Source organism: Ischnura elegans, chromosome 4 (assembly GCF_921293095.1).
Source record: "Ischnura elegans chromosome 4, ioIscEleg1.1, whole genome shotgun sequence".
Classification (NCBI taxonomy): Eukaryota; Metazoa; Arthropoda; class Insecta; order Odonata; family Coenagrionidae; genus Ischnura; species Ischnura elegans.
In genome coordinates this window covers 18161767-18176244 of record NC_060249.1, presented here as the reverse complement: position 1 = coordinate 18176244, position 14478 = coordinate 18161767, and the positions used below count along the sequence as shown (strand labels likewise).

At 42.3% G+C, this 14478-nt stretch overlaps 1 protein-coding gene across 2 annotated transcripts in view; it reads left to right on the top strand.

Annotated features, from left to right (window-relative positions):
- LOC124157112 (protein expanded) overlaps window positions 1–11933 on the top strand; it is a 215247-nt gene extending 203314 nt beyond the window's left edge. For both annotated transcript variants that reach the window (XM_046531609.1, XM_046531611.1), the window contains 8 exons: window positions 937–1114; window positions 2312–2593; window positions 3252–3389; window positions 4229–4902; window positions 5583–5908; window positions 6747–7461; window positions 7793–8644; window positions 9491–11933. In XM_046531609.1, the coding sequence (XP_046387565.1) occupies window positions 937–1114; window positions 2312–2593; window positions 3252–3389; window positions 4229–4902; window positions 5583–5908; window positions 6747–7461; window positions 7793–8644; window positions 9491–10303 (3978 nt within the window). In that variant the 3' untranslated portion in view covers window positions 10304–11933. The remainder of the gene's footprint in view (window positions 1–936; window positions 1115–2311; window positions 2594–3251; window positions 3390–4228; window positions 4903–5582; window positions 5909–6746; window positions 7462–7792; window positions 8645–9490) is intronic.
- Window positions 11934–14478: the final 2545 nt, after the last annotated feature.

Genomic DNA, 14478 nt, shown 5'->3' with positions numbered 1-14478 from the left:
TCATGGCGCAAATTACCTCAGCTATCGGTCGCCTCCTCCAAATAGCATGCCATACATCGTCAGGTGGACCACCGGTTTTTCTTGTGTATCAACGTGAATTATATGTTCTACAAAGTTGCACTAGATACCGTCCAGTTTGCCTCAATAACATTTTCCATTATGAATTTGGAAATTTGGACTCTTATAAAGAACGGATCGTGCTGCCGGCTTCCCAGCGGTTTGCTGGAGGCATTCAAAGTAATCGAAAACGAATAAAACTCTTTAATGTCACCGGTTGTTATACATCAGCTTGACAATGCCACCCGTGACACCCCGGAAATGGTGTTACATGTATGCGATCTTGGCATCGTAATTAACAATGATACGACCAGTGAAAAATAAATAAAAACTTGATAAGGTTTCACGGTAAAGACGTAAATCAAGAGCGATGGCCTAGGTATATCGAAGGGGGTTAAGAAAATTGGGAAGACGTAATGCAATATGCGTGTATCACATTGCTATCGGAATCAGGGACGTATATAAGGGGGGCACGCCCTCCCCAGAAAAAAGGAAACATTTTTAGCATTTAAGCTACCGGCCGGATGGAGCTACCGTATTACTTCATATGCCTCTGCTTTTACAAATTTACTTTCTTATGTCATGGTTATTTTAAAGATAAAATATCAAGGAGTGTGTGTGTATGTTAAAAATTACATCACATAACTTTGAATTGATCGTGACGCCCTCCCCACCACCCCAGAGTTTACCAAAGACTAGCGTTACGAACTTGACATATTCAGGGTAGAGGCGCCGTTGTGTTTTCCTGAACCACCACGTAATTAGAAGATTTTTTTCTCTTGGGGCGTCCCTAATTCTCTCATTATCCTATAAAATAGTCTTCTGTGGATTTTTTAATTTCGTGTCTAACTGGAACATTTTCTTTTTTTGTGGCGACAGCGCAAGAAATTCGAGATCCGTGCCCTAAATTGGCCGGGTAGCACCCCTAGGAAGTTCACATACTACTGCAACAGCGACGAGAAGAGCAAACACCTGCTGCTGTTATGTCGGCTCACGCACCAGTTCAGCATGGCGATGCAGCCGCGCCTCGCAGAGGTCCGGCGACGCGAGGACGAAGGTATGTAAATATAATTATCAGAGAATACACGGTGAACTACAGGGACGGATTATGAGGGCGTCTCCCCCGTAATTCCTAAAAAAAATATACATAAAGATGGCAATCATTATGGTGGCTCTCCAATACAAGTTTTCATTTCGCGAGCTTAATGATAATTGGAGAATATCCAAAAGCCACTTGTCTTAGCTGACGCATTATTGCTTAGAGGTATTGCATACCTCCAAGGCGCTGCGGAAAGTAGTGAACCGCCACCGCAAAACAATGATTTTAATCCGCCTCTAATGAATCGTGCTGAATCCAAGCTATCTGAGGTTACACTGTATTTAGAGGACGAACCACTCTCATTCATATTTTTTCTTTGATTGACGGATATAATTTTTTTATTTGAGATTCAGGCATATGCTGGTAAGGGCATGTGCAATATATACCGGACATTCAAGGTTATAACTTAAGTTTTAAACGAGGTATTCTTGATATTATTTGATATCCTAGTTAGATTTTGCTTATTTTGAGAAACATTCACATTCCCTTCCTTATATGGTGTCTCACATGACTCCAAATGCTCTTTAGTGAGAGCATGTGGCATCTCATTATACTGATGGATAAGATGATTGGTACATGTGTAATAGTAACTCCATTGAGGCCTATTAGGTGACGTATTAATAATAAATAGTAGCATAGGTTTGACTGCATTTCTGATCTGGGAAATACGTACCTTCTCCCGCAACCCATTGTTTAATATGCAAATATTTGATACCCTGCGAGGAATATGAAAGTGAATAACTGGCGGCCTGAAACTTATGTAAACCTTTTGAGAAACCAAAATCTTCCATACCTAATCTTATATTATTGATATTTCAGTCATATGTTATGTTCAGGATTTTTTGTGTGTTACAAGAGTGCTTATGAGCTCAGCATATAAATTTAGTTTTATGTGTAAGCAAGTGATGCAATGAATATAAAAGTAATTTTAAAATGTTAAATTTTCCCATTATTTTTATACAGTTTAATTTGCCATAAAAAAACAAGAAAATTTCTTATTTTTGACTTTAAGTATTTTAAATTGTACATTTTTTGCTAGTTTGTAAAGGCTTTCAAGGTTTATTTTGAGCCCCTGCAAGATTGTTCATGGGTGAAGAGGCACCCACATGACTATGCCCATAACCATTTGAAACTAATCAATAAATCTTTTGGCAGAACGGAAGCGCATGCGAGAACTGTGTCCACTGCTGCTGGAGTTGTCAATGTCGAAGCGAGGCTCGGTAGGAGGGGGATCAAGCCAGCGTGTGTCACTTGCTGCCCATGCCTTGCGGCACGCTCTCTTCCCTGGGCATGTGGGTGGCCACCGAGTTCACGGCACGCACGGCTCCCAGTGCAAGGGCCATGGAGACCAGAGGGTGTCGGTCATCAGCAACACCTCGTCCAACACTACCTCAGGCATTGTCTCCGACCGAGTGCAGAGCCTTGATGAGAGCGAAGGTGAGACCCATGCTACTCTTCAATCGATTCTGCCCCCCAGCGATTTCTGTAAAAACTTAAAAGATATAATTATAAAGTGGCTCTCAAATGCAAGTTTTTATTTCTCCAGCTCAACAAACAATTGTTTAAAGATGATTGGACTAAATCTGAAGGCTCAATGTCGCAACAGACATATTATTGCTGATAGATATTGCATACCACCAAGCAGTGGCGTAGCCAGGGGGGGGGGGGGGTCCGGACTCCCCCTCTCCCCCCATTCAAAATACAAAAACACAATTATTTACCTTAATATAAGAAAACAAAATATTGGAAATTCATGAATTAACAAAATATTTTTTGATGAAGTTTTTTCGATTGTGAAAAGTAAAAATTATTTTAAAACCCATTACTTAGTACCCTGTTTTTCAAAAATTTTCTCCCCTGGTTTCGCACCCACCCAAATGAAATTCCTGTCTAAGCCACTGCCACCAAGGCGCAAAGGAAAGTGGTGTCCCAAATTAGAGACCTTAATCCTCCCCTGGATGTAGCGCCCTATGGTGGAGTTTATATACCATCCAATCCCACCCTTGTCTCTGCCCCTCATCAATGTTGATTAGTTATCGCCTCCTAGGACTATTGATAACTAATTGCTGCAATGGTCATTCTTTTGTCTTTGTAGATGACCTCGAAATGGAGATTATGATCAACTCACCACCTGCTCCCTCAGTTGAATCTCTGGCTCTTGCCCACCTCCGAGACATTGAAGATTCTCCACATCCTTTTTCGCCTTCTCCAGCACCATCAGTGGACTCCCAAGGTGAGTGGACTCCATGTGAGAATTAAGGGTTTTAGCCAGTAAATTGTAACCACACCACTGTTATGAAGAATACATGTGGGATGTTTCTCTCAAGGTCAGGTTATAAAGTTGTTTATTGAAACAGCAAATCTTCACCAACAATTTGGAATATTAATCATTCCATTTTCAGGGGCATTAAAACTAAAGGCCAACTCCTACACTTTTCAGCACAACTCTATACTATCTATGTATGAATATATTTTTTAATGGTACATCAAAGAAAATCAGCACTTAAATAACCTTAGGCTTAGTCCAAAGTGAGCTCCATCTTTAAAAATCAGTGTATGGGTAAAATCATAACATTTCTTACTTACTTTACTCTCTGGCATTACAGCCCTAAAAGAGCTCATGCCATATCAAACATTCCTCTCCAGGTATCTCTCTTATTAGCAAGAGGTTACCATCTCTTTATACCCATTTGCTGCAGCTCCTCTTCCCAATAATCCTGCCACCTTTTGATCTTCACCCCATCTTCTATCTTATAGCCTCTGGCTGAGTGTCCTCTGTACTGCCCTATTTTTGGGCATTCTCTCTATCAGACCAAGCCACCTCAGTCTAGCACAACTGACTTTACTGAGCTGACTAGATTTACCTATCATACTGAAAAAATAGTTCAGTTATGTTATAGATATGCCAAAAGTTGTTTAAGTTAATTTGTCACTGTATTCTTCACACGTTCTTCCTCTCCCACATTTTGAGCTGCATATCATCCTGGCTTTTCTTGACCCAATCACAATGATTCACTGAGAATGAAACTCAAAGCCGTTGTAGTGCTCATGGGATGATTTCTTTCCTTTCAGATGGGATCCTGGAGAGTTCGGAGAAGGATAAAGAGGAGGGAGAGGAGGATGAAGAGGCCAACAGCAATGCAATGCCACCACGCAAGACCAGCTGCGCCCCCACACCCCCCACTGATGGCAGCCAGTGCTCCAGCTCCTGCTCCACTGTCGTCAACCCTTCAACATCCTCGGCTGTGACCACGGAGCCCACGGGAACAACGCCTGCCCCCACACGGGCTGGCAGCGCACACAGCTCGTGCTCGGGGCACTCGATGCTCTCGTTGGCTTGTTCCTCGACGGGCCCTTCACCCGCCTGTTGCCACCACCACCATCACCAGCGGACTACTAGCACGGGAAATGCCTCATCCACCACTACCAGCCATCGCCACCAGAGCAGGAGGTCTCCACACGCAAGGACGGCCTCTGATCTCTCGGTCGGCACATGCAGCACCACCTCAGAGCTGGTTTTCGGACACACGGCGCAGAACAGCGCGGACTGTAGCGGGACTCCCGGCGAAGCGGAGACCGCTCAAACGGAGGAAGAGGAAGTGGGGGGAGGAGAGAGGGCGGAGGACTCGGAGGAGATGGCGCCTCAAGGGGATGAGACGTCATCGTCAGCCCAAGAGGTGCAAAGTATCGATTACTCTGTGCAGAGCGCTCACACATACGGGTGTCCTCCGAGGAGGCGGAGCACGGTGAGTACAAGACCGTCATTTTTCATCATTATCCTTATCATCATCATCATCATATATCAGCAATCCCAAGGTTGGTTTGATGTACCTCTCCATTCTACTCTCCCATCAACTAGCCTTTTCATAGGGACTTTTTTTCTTCTCTTGTACATCCTTAATAATCTGTGTCATCTAACTCATTTCTGGCCATCCTTTCCCATCTACCCGCCTACAATTTTTACCATGACTCTCTTTTTCCAACGATTTTCATTCTGAATCACAATCACTTATATGATACTTACCAAAGCTAATAATGCGAAGAAAACAATCAATTATTATGGTTTGGTTCCTATTCCTATTCAGTTCCTGATAAAGATCTTGTTCTTGGTTTTGATTTTTCATCAACTGTTTCATTTTATTGCATAATTTTCAAACTTTATTAATAATATTCATTATAGTATTGTGGAAACTGTTCAAATTAGTGTTTAAGTTATCTCATGCATGAAGTTGTTTGTCATGTCTTCGTCTCAGGGTACCATTACTAAGGTATGTTAAGTATATTACACTCGAGACATGTTTTCAAGCTGGGTAAGGTGCAGATTATTTCGCTACCAATTCTTTTTGGTTTTGCTAACGATACCAGTTCCATCTTCAAGAAGTGAATGCTCATCCATAATTATTTCTACTGTTGCCATCTTTTGTAGGTGAGTTCGACGCTCGACACTGACAGCGACTATGTGCGCCTTCCACTGCGACCCATCACCTCCAATTCCACTGACGACTCGGACTCTTTCCTTGCCTCCTCCCCCACACCTCCCCCTCCACCACCCAGAGACGAGAGCAGCGGAGCCCGAATGGGGGGGCACCACCTGTTCCTTGAGCCCCCTGCTCCCAGGTCCATCTCAATGGCTTGCGTTGCGTCGGGGATGTCGAGCCCTGGGGATGAACCTGACGGCCGCATGATGCTAACAGGGTCTTCGTACTCCTTGCGCAGTCCACCAATTGCAACCACCGCTGAGGCCAACGCAAGGTTTGTTTATTTCTTTTCTAAAATTCTTGGTTTTTGACCAAGCACACAAGCGCAAGGCAAACTAAATATAGATACGTAATATGCATACCCATTAATGTTTATTGAAAATTTTGCAGCCATTGTGATAAAACTATTTTTAGGCATTTCACCATATCATTGTTGAAATGGTCCTGTTTTTCCAGCCTTTATATCAACTCACCAACCTGTCTGTTTGTTTGTCTGTTTGTCTGGTACAAATCTTGTAACTGAAATTTGACTCACTTCCTGTGAAGCAAAAACGCTGAAATTTTGCACACTTCTTCATTTCCGATGACAATACATGAAAATATAACTTTTTCTCTCCAACCCCCCTTTAACCACCCCCCAGTCAACCTATAGCCCCCCAAAACATGTTTTTACGGGGTGGCATTTTTAACATAGGGGGGTGGCATTTTTAACATAGGGGTAGGCATTTAAAAGCATAGGGGTGGCATTTTGAAACATAGGCGGGGGCTTACCATTCACTGAAAATTTAATAAATATAGTGACTTTTTTAATACGTCACTTTTGGTTTTTCGGGGTCACTGAGTTTTTTTGCTTTGTGTCATATATAAACGTTGCTCATCCCCTGTAATCTAAATATAAAGGCTGGTTTTAAAAAAAAAATTTTTTATAAGAGCTTTTTATATTTTACTCTTTACTGTCACAGGTTTTACATGGAATTAAATTCTGGTACATTACATTTTTGTCTCTATGAACTCAGCTTGACATTTTTCAGAATTCTGTTTACTTGTGATTTAGCCTGTTGCTACCATTATTGCTTGTAAATGTTATCATCAAGTATGCCTTTGCTTGATAGGTTCATCACCACAAGGCCACACATAAGCATCCTCACAGCACATACAAGCAGCGTGCCATCGGCTGCCTCACCCAGCTTTGCCTCTCCCACTGCGGCGCAGCAACAGCTCAGGGCTTATCCCCCAGGGGATGCAAGGACTCACCCTCCTGCGGTCCACCCCAGGCCCCCGGCCACTCTCTTGGCCTCGCCTGTAATCGCCAGGGGGGTTGCCCTGCAGCCCTCCCCACACCGCCACTTGTCAATGGGGGGAAACGGCTGTGCGGACGACATAACTGCCAAGATGAAGCCGTCCGTCACGGCCTCTCCCGCCCACTCCCCCATTCTCCCGGTGATTGGTCCCAACAATTACCTCGACGTTCACGCTTCGAAGGTGGTGATGGCTGCCAACCACCGGCACCACACCCACCAGCATCAGCACCACAAGCCGCAGAGGAGCTCTCTGTTGCGCGGCACGCTGAACTCGCCCACCAAGAAGTCGCACCACATCTCATCCCGTGGGCCCGTGTCGCCTGTCGTCTCGCCTCTGCCCTCGCCGCTGTTGGCGCACCAGTCCCGGCCGCCCTCGTACCTTGCGGCGCAACGTCACAGGCACCAGCACCATCATCACCATCACCACCACCATGCGGCACCTTGTCTCGCACAGCACGCCACGCAGGGGGCGTCCTCCTCTCCTGTCGCCCCTCAGCCCACCTTCGCCACTGTGTACACCAACCAGGTGAGTAATTTCAATGAACCGAATGGTGTCAGGGATAATTTTTTTCATAGTGATAATAATGGCAAAGGATAAAAAATCATGCAAATTTCTCTGCAATATGTTTATTCATAACCTAGGCTTTATTATTTCTTTTATTTTGTAACTTCTCTTTCCCCTTTGATCAACTGAATTCTTTTAAGAGTTGTGATTTTGATTACATGTGAACAAAACCCGTTCCCTTCTTCAGTTTGTTAATGCAATGTACTATTAAGTGCTTTATCAGAAAGGAATCAGTAATTTTCCCACTTGCAATTAATGCATTAACCGAGTGTATGCCTTATCTATACAACAGGTAACCCAGAGCCAAATTGAGCAGTACAAACAGCAACTCTATTCGGACGTCGACTATGTCATCTATCCAATGAAGGACCCTGCTCTCAGCCGACAGGAGTACATGGATGCCAAGCAGGGTTCCACACTCATGGCCAACCTTCAGCAACCACCTCCCACGCAGCACAACTCCCATCACCACCACCACCATTTCCACGGCGCCTTCCCCGTTCAACAACAGCCGCAACACCTCCCTCCACCCCCTTACAGGAGCCCCACCAAGTCGGGCGTCTTGTACCGCAGCACGCCCAACGTCTCTGGCGTGGTCGGGGGTGGTGGAGGTTACGGAGTCATTCACCCCCAGCCCAGTGCCATAGCGGGCAGTACGTCCGTCCCCTTCCCGCAACACAGGGTGGTCCCTGCCCCCAAGTACGCCTCCAACCAGAACCTGTCCTGTGGGGGTGGTTCGTCTGCCTCCACGTCCACAAACTCAACTGTCAATTCGTACATATCCGAGATGGCACCTTTCCCAGGGCTGCGGCCCTTCCTCTCGTCTCAGAGCCTCGCGCTCACACCTGCACCCGCCTGCTCCTTCTACTCAGCATCCACACAGAACCTCACCTACGGCATGCTTGACCATCACTCCACCTCTCCCCCTCCTCCACCTCCACCTCCGCTCCCGTCTTCCATGGCCAAGGCTCATCAGGGAGAGTTCATGCAGGTCAACATTCCAACCCTCCCGTCACTCACTGGGCACCTGGAATTAGGCCGCACTCGTTCTGATGACAACATCCTCAACATGGACAAACATCAAGGAGTACTTTCAGAAAGAAAGTACTACCGACTTCCTCCTCCACCACCTTATGATCCTTCGGTAAGTCCTTTTACTACTCTCAGATAACCTTTTGAGTATGCTGGCTTGAAGCTTTGGTCACAGTTACATTTTACTAAGTTTTGCAAAGACTTTATATATTTATCAACTCTTTTTGAAATCAACAAAAGTATGCATCTTTGAATAGGTTTGTATAATAAAGAGAAAGAAATAGCACATATTTAAATAGAATTATGTAATGGCTTTCTGTATACCAACACCATATCCAAAAACAAAGCATTTCATGAGGAAATGCCAGACATCCTGGGGAATATTTAGCTCCCCAATTGTCTTGAAGATCGTTCATTCATATATGTATGTACATGATGAAATATACTCAAGTTAGATTATTTGGTTTAAAATTTTCCTGTAAAAATAGTAATACACTTTGGGGAAAAGTGAATTACACAACCATGCTTGAAATTCAAATCAATTCTTCATCATTATTAAGAAAATGCCGGTAACCCCTAAAGTGGGAATGGCCAACCTATGGCACATTTGCCCAATGTGGCACATGCAGAAATTACTTTGGTATGCAGAACTGGGACGGTAGTTTGGGCAAAGGGTTGAGCTAGTAGGCTCTTAAATTTTTAATAAAGTTAAATACTCAATCGCCAAAAGATGTACTATCCTTGTCCTAAGTAATATTATCACCTTATTTAGTGGCAGATTTATAAGAGAATAAGTAACCCAGCTAAGCTTGAAATGCAGGAAAATTCTTAAGCATTTTATGAGGAAATACCTGACACCTTGGGGAATATGTATAGCTCCTCAAATGTCTGTTATATTTTGTGTCAGTCTGCGAAGCAAACACTCCTGCTCATGGGTCCTTCCCTGTCTCTCCCATAGGTGAACTCATCGTCCAGTGCCCCATCTGCCAATGGCACCACTTCTGCCCCCGAGACCTCTCCACCGCTTGTGTCTGCACCCCAGCAGTCTCCGTCATCCTCCTCTTCTGAGGAGGCGAAGAAGGCGGATGGCATGCTGGACATTCGGACCTTGCGCGAGAAGAGCAAGAATCTCGATCTGCCACTTATATCTGCACTCTGTAATGACCGCTCCCTCCTCAAACAGACCAATGCCTTTGTAGGGCAACATCCCGGACAGCGGGAGGGCGAGGGAGAGGGTTACCAGGGCGATGCAGACCCCAGGGGCTTCGGGAAAGGCAGGCCTGTGTCTTGGCATGTAGAGTCGGCCTCGGCTGGCGATGGGAACAGTGCTGCGACTGCAGGATCTCCCTCAGACATCAAGGGATCGCTTATGTCCACCCCACCCCATCCTTTCCAGGATGAACAGAAACCAAGAATCCTACCCCGCGGACATATGCCGGAGCACAAGGGCTCAGTGGTGACGTCGAATGGCAGTTCCGGAGCTAACCTGGTTGCATTTCCTAAGTCTTCGAAGCACTCATACAGCGTGTCTCCCAGTAAGAAATATCCCGTGTCAGGTCTCTCGACCACGCAGATATCGAAACCACAAAGGAAGGTGTCGTCGTGCACCCACACTCATCCCCAAGACCCTAGGGTGCCCCTTGTTTCAGGTGCAACATCCCTGGGCGCAGCAGCAAGCAGCACTGGTGTTGTTCTCACACCCCTCAAGGCAACTGTGAGCAGTTCTAAATCTCGTGTGGGGCTCAAGCAGAAGTCCAGTGTGGTTCCTTGAAGGTTTCAGCTTGAGTACTTCTCCATGGTTAGCAAGACGTCTATGCAAGGCAGCAAGTAGTTCTGGCCTTGTTCTCATTCCATTCAAGGGAGTTGTGGTGAATCGCAAATCTCATGAGGGGCTCAAGCAAAAGTCAGTGCAGTTCTTTCTAGGTTGTGCTATAATACTTCTCTATTGAACACAAGACTTCTCAACGTGAACCTTGTGCGACATGATGCATGAGAAGTGAATACTGGTGAGCAATGGATGCTAATTATGCCATGTTTTAAAAAGTTCAATGATATTACACTGCCGCCATTATGGCAATACGGCATGCACTGCTACAATTTGAGGCTGAGAGGACAGAACTTAGAAAATTAGCTGAGCATTCTCAGAGTGCATTATTGTGTGAAATTCCTTGTAAAAAGGAGTGTACATACATTTGAATACAGAGAACCATTTGTTACAAATCAATGTTTGAAAAGGTTCCTGTCTATTGTGTTTTGCGATTGTTGTTTGCATGTTGTATACTGAATTGGTTCTCCATTTCAAGTGTGTACCAGAATAACAGGAGTTCAAATTGAAAATTCAGAATTTTTGTTTATTTTGGTATGATTTTTAATAGTTGGTGTTGCATATTCAGTGGTGTAAGCTTTTTATTTCCCATGCTATATACATGAAAGTTGAATGATTATTTTGAAGCATGGGAAATGTTAAATTCAGCCTAGTAATGCTGATGCATGTTTAGCTTTTATTTTTGCAAATAAAGGTACCTCCAGTAAAGTAATTTTAAAAATTGAAGAACAGTATATAAGTATCTTCAGTAAGAAGAGATTATGTAATGGTTGGCAACCTCTGGTTTTTCTCTTTCTGTGCAATAACCCACCGATCAAACTGCCATTCTATGTAATAAGCACGAACTCCTTATTTTGATTTACCTTAAAATAACAATACAAAAACAGTCAAATTTTTATTAATCCAAAATTTATTCTTTGGATGCTCTTGCTATAATTGACTCAACTTTTTGAGCTCAGCTCAAATGGAGAATGTCCAGCTCTTCAATGGCATTGTGTTACAATTTTATGTATGTGCATTGTATTTAATCAAACCATTGGTGCTATTCCTTTTACCACAATAATCTTCAAATATTTTGTAAAATACGATATCATGGGTCAATATGAGTTATAGAGTTAATCAAAGATTTTTATATGAAGCCTCTCCGGGAACAATTGATTCCTCGGCGGGGAAAATGATGTTTGTATCTATAGTTAAAAGTCAATAGATCTGCAATGTGAAGCTTGGTTGCTTCGGATACTCAGGGTTCCATTTCCTCATAATTCCATTGTGTATTGCATTCCATAGGATGTATCTCCCCAATTGTTGCCATGCTACCCATTAAGAAGATGCATTCCTCCAGCTCTACTGGTCTTTTTTGTTTACAAATTACTCTATTAAAACTCAAGCAATTATCCTGAAATTTCCAGGGTATATAAAGTAGACCATGATCAATACATGTTTGCACCTTAAATGTTTAAATTTTACCTCAGATGTATTTTTTTAGGTATTTGAGAAGCAAGCAAATATTGACAAAGTTCCCTTCTACATACCCTGAAAACTTCAAGATGATACCATAAGTTCCAAAGGAGTAAAATGTCATCAAAAAAGAAAATTTACGACCAGTGAGAGGAAGGGATGTACCCTCTTAAATATATCTCCAGATGCATCCTAAACCCTCATTTGTATGTATATCCTGTAATAATCCACTGGATTCTATTAATTTTTTTAGGATCTTGGGAATATATTGTATGAACCATTGGTCCGTTTCATGAAATCCATGTTGATTTTATACTATAAAAGACAAATTTTTGTTCCTCATGTGTTTGATGCTCAAACCTAGAGTTAAGGGTATGAGAAGAGTATATATTTTTGTGGGTTTTCCACTAAGTATATTGCTGGTTTTCAGCATAAATGAGTGGATACTATTACTTTGAAGAAGACACTTGAGAAGGCTCTTCCACAAAATTTTAAATATAAGTAATACTGAAGCTTCTTTGGTGTCCTCTTCAAAAGCTATTAACTCATTTTTTCTATTTTTCATGTGGGTATCAGTGGATGCTGTAGCATTTGTAAAAAATTATATCATTTCATTGTAAATACATATCATCATCATCATTTACATACACTAATAAATAATTTCCAATTATTAGTTTTTGAGTACTCTTAATAATAATTTTATATCTCCCTTTGTCCTCACTTTGTTGGGTCAGCCACCAATTATAAATGGACTTGGAGAAATGCCAATGAAAGTAGCCATTCATCCTAACAGACAAGGCTGCCTCAAGGAGAAAGTCCATTAAAACTCACGATTGATTCATCCATTTCAGAGAGAAGGAGAAAAGGAGATGACTCTTCTGTCAATTTTTCTGAGTTATTGGAAGGGCGCACCCTCTAAGTAAACATTTATTTATTTACCAATTTATTTATCACTAAAACAGCACTAAGGCCTTTACATTGGGTTTTATATAAAAATAAATTATGTCAATATTATTTAAAAAAACAAGTACAAAAATAAGCTCATAAATTACGATCATTTTTAACTTATACAACGCATACAAAAGGTGAGTATCAAAGACAAAGTCTTTGCAATTGGCTATTGAAATTGGTGCGAGAAGCACAGAGGTCAAGGGATGAAGTATTTGAGATGGAATTGAAAAGGGAAGATAAGCAGTAAAAAAAGTCTATGGGATATTGACAGTTTCAATTTGGACTGGTGTAGAGTTTCAGTATTGTGGGTTTTGCGAGCTGGAAGGTGGAGCGATAAGAAAGCCAAGAGATCAATGCATCTGAAGGACCCACTTTTGATGCAGTGAAGAAATTTGCTGTTGGATGTCAATAGGCAGAGGGGGGGGTGTAATAATCTAAGTAACTGTAGCATTTTTTCACGAGAAGAGAGTCAGATGTGAGGTTACGATGTCGTACTATAGGGTAGTTTCTTTCATCAAAGAAAACGAAAAACATTGATTGCGATTCATTACCCAGTGTTCATTAGTGTATTCGTAATATACAAATTATTTGGTTTTAGAAATACCAGTTTGGGCGAATGGCAACGGTCAATTTTAACTGTAATTGAAAAAGGCCAGATTGGCGCCCATGCAATGCCACTCCACGTGACGTCACAGGGACCTAGTTTCTATACGAGTAGATTGGAGCTTTACATCGTCTGAGGTTACCAATGCATGCATGAGGCACAGAGCTCAGGGAAACATGTCTTAATAATCACCTATTAAAACTGGCTAAGGTCGGAAAGTTTTCCTCGTTTGATGAGGTATTAATAATCCTTATTTAAGCCAAGAACTACCAGCTAGCATGGTACTCTGCTACCTGCTAGCACCCTGCGTCGTATCAGTGCTCAGAGCCTCACCCCAAGGTCACCTCACTTGCGGCAGCGGGTATCAGAATGCCGTCACACAGGAGTTTTCCCGGCATACATACTTAGCCGTCGCCTTTTCACGAGCTTGAAAATTTTCACTTTTCATTTAATCGCGAAAAATAGATATCGTCATTAAAAAAGTGTGAAATACGTACTTTAGGAGTAATAATCTTTCGATTTAGGCAATAAAAAAATAATAGGAAACCACCCTATTGCTATGAAGAAACATAAAAAAATTGGTACTTAAGTTGGCTGGATAGTAATCAAAGGCTGAAGTAAATATTGAAAGCCCCTGATTGTTGTATGAAATACAAAAGGTTAGTTGATGGAATGCTAGATTAAATAAATAAATAGATATTATATATAATATTGTACTTCTCCTTATTTGCATTTAATTTAAATTAAATAAAATGCCCTATCGAAATTAGCTGCATGAAAATAACTTCTATTGCTGCAGTCAGCCAATCAGATCCATCAGGGATCACATGATCTGGGGTATTATCATCTCAATGTTGGTCACCAATACAGCAGGGGATTCCTCTAGTTTTTATTTAACCCTTTCAGTGTGGGGGTCTTATATATCGGCTCTTACGTACTCCATCGTTTAATTTGCTATAACTTATTATATTACTATAACTTTTTTCAGTAAACATAAACATATTTTGTCAATATTAATCAGTATAACCACATCAATTAAAAAAAACTGCATATGGATATGTAATAAAATAGCTTTGCATTGTTTTTCTTCGTAGTTACCACATTTTGT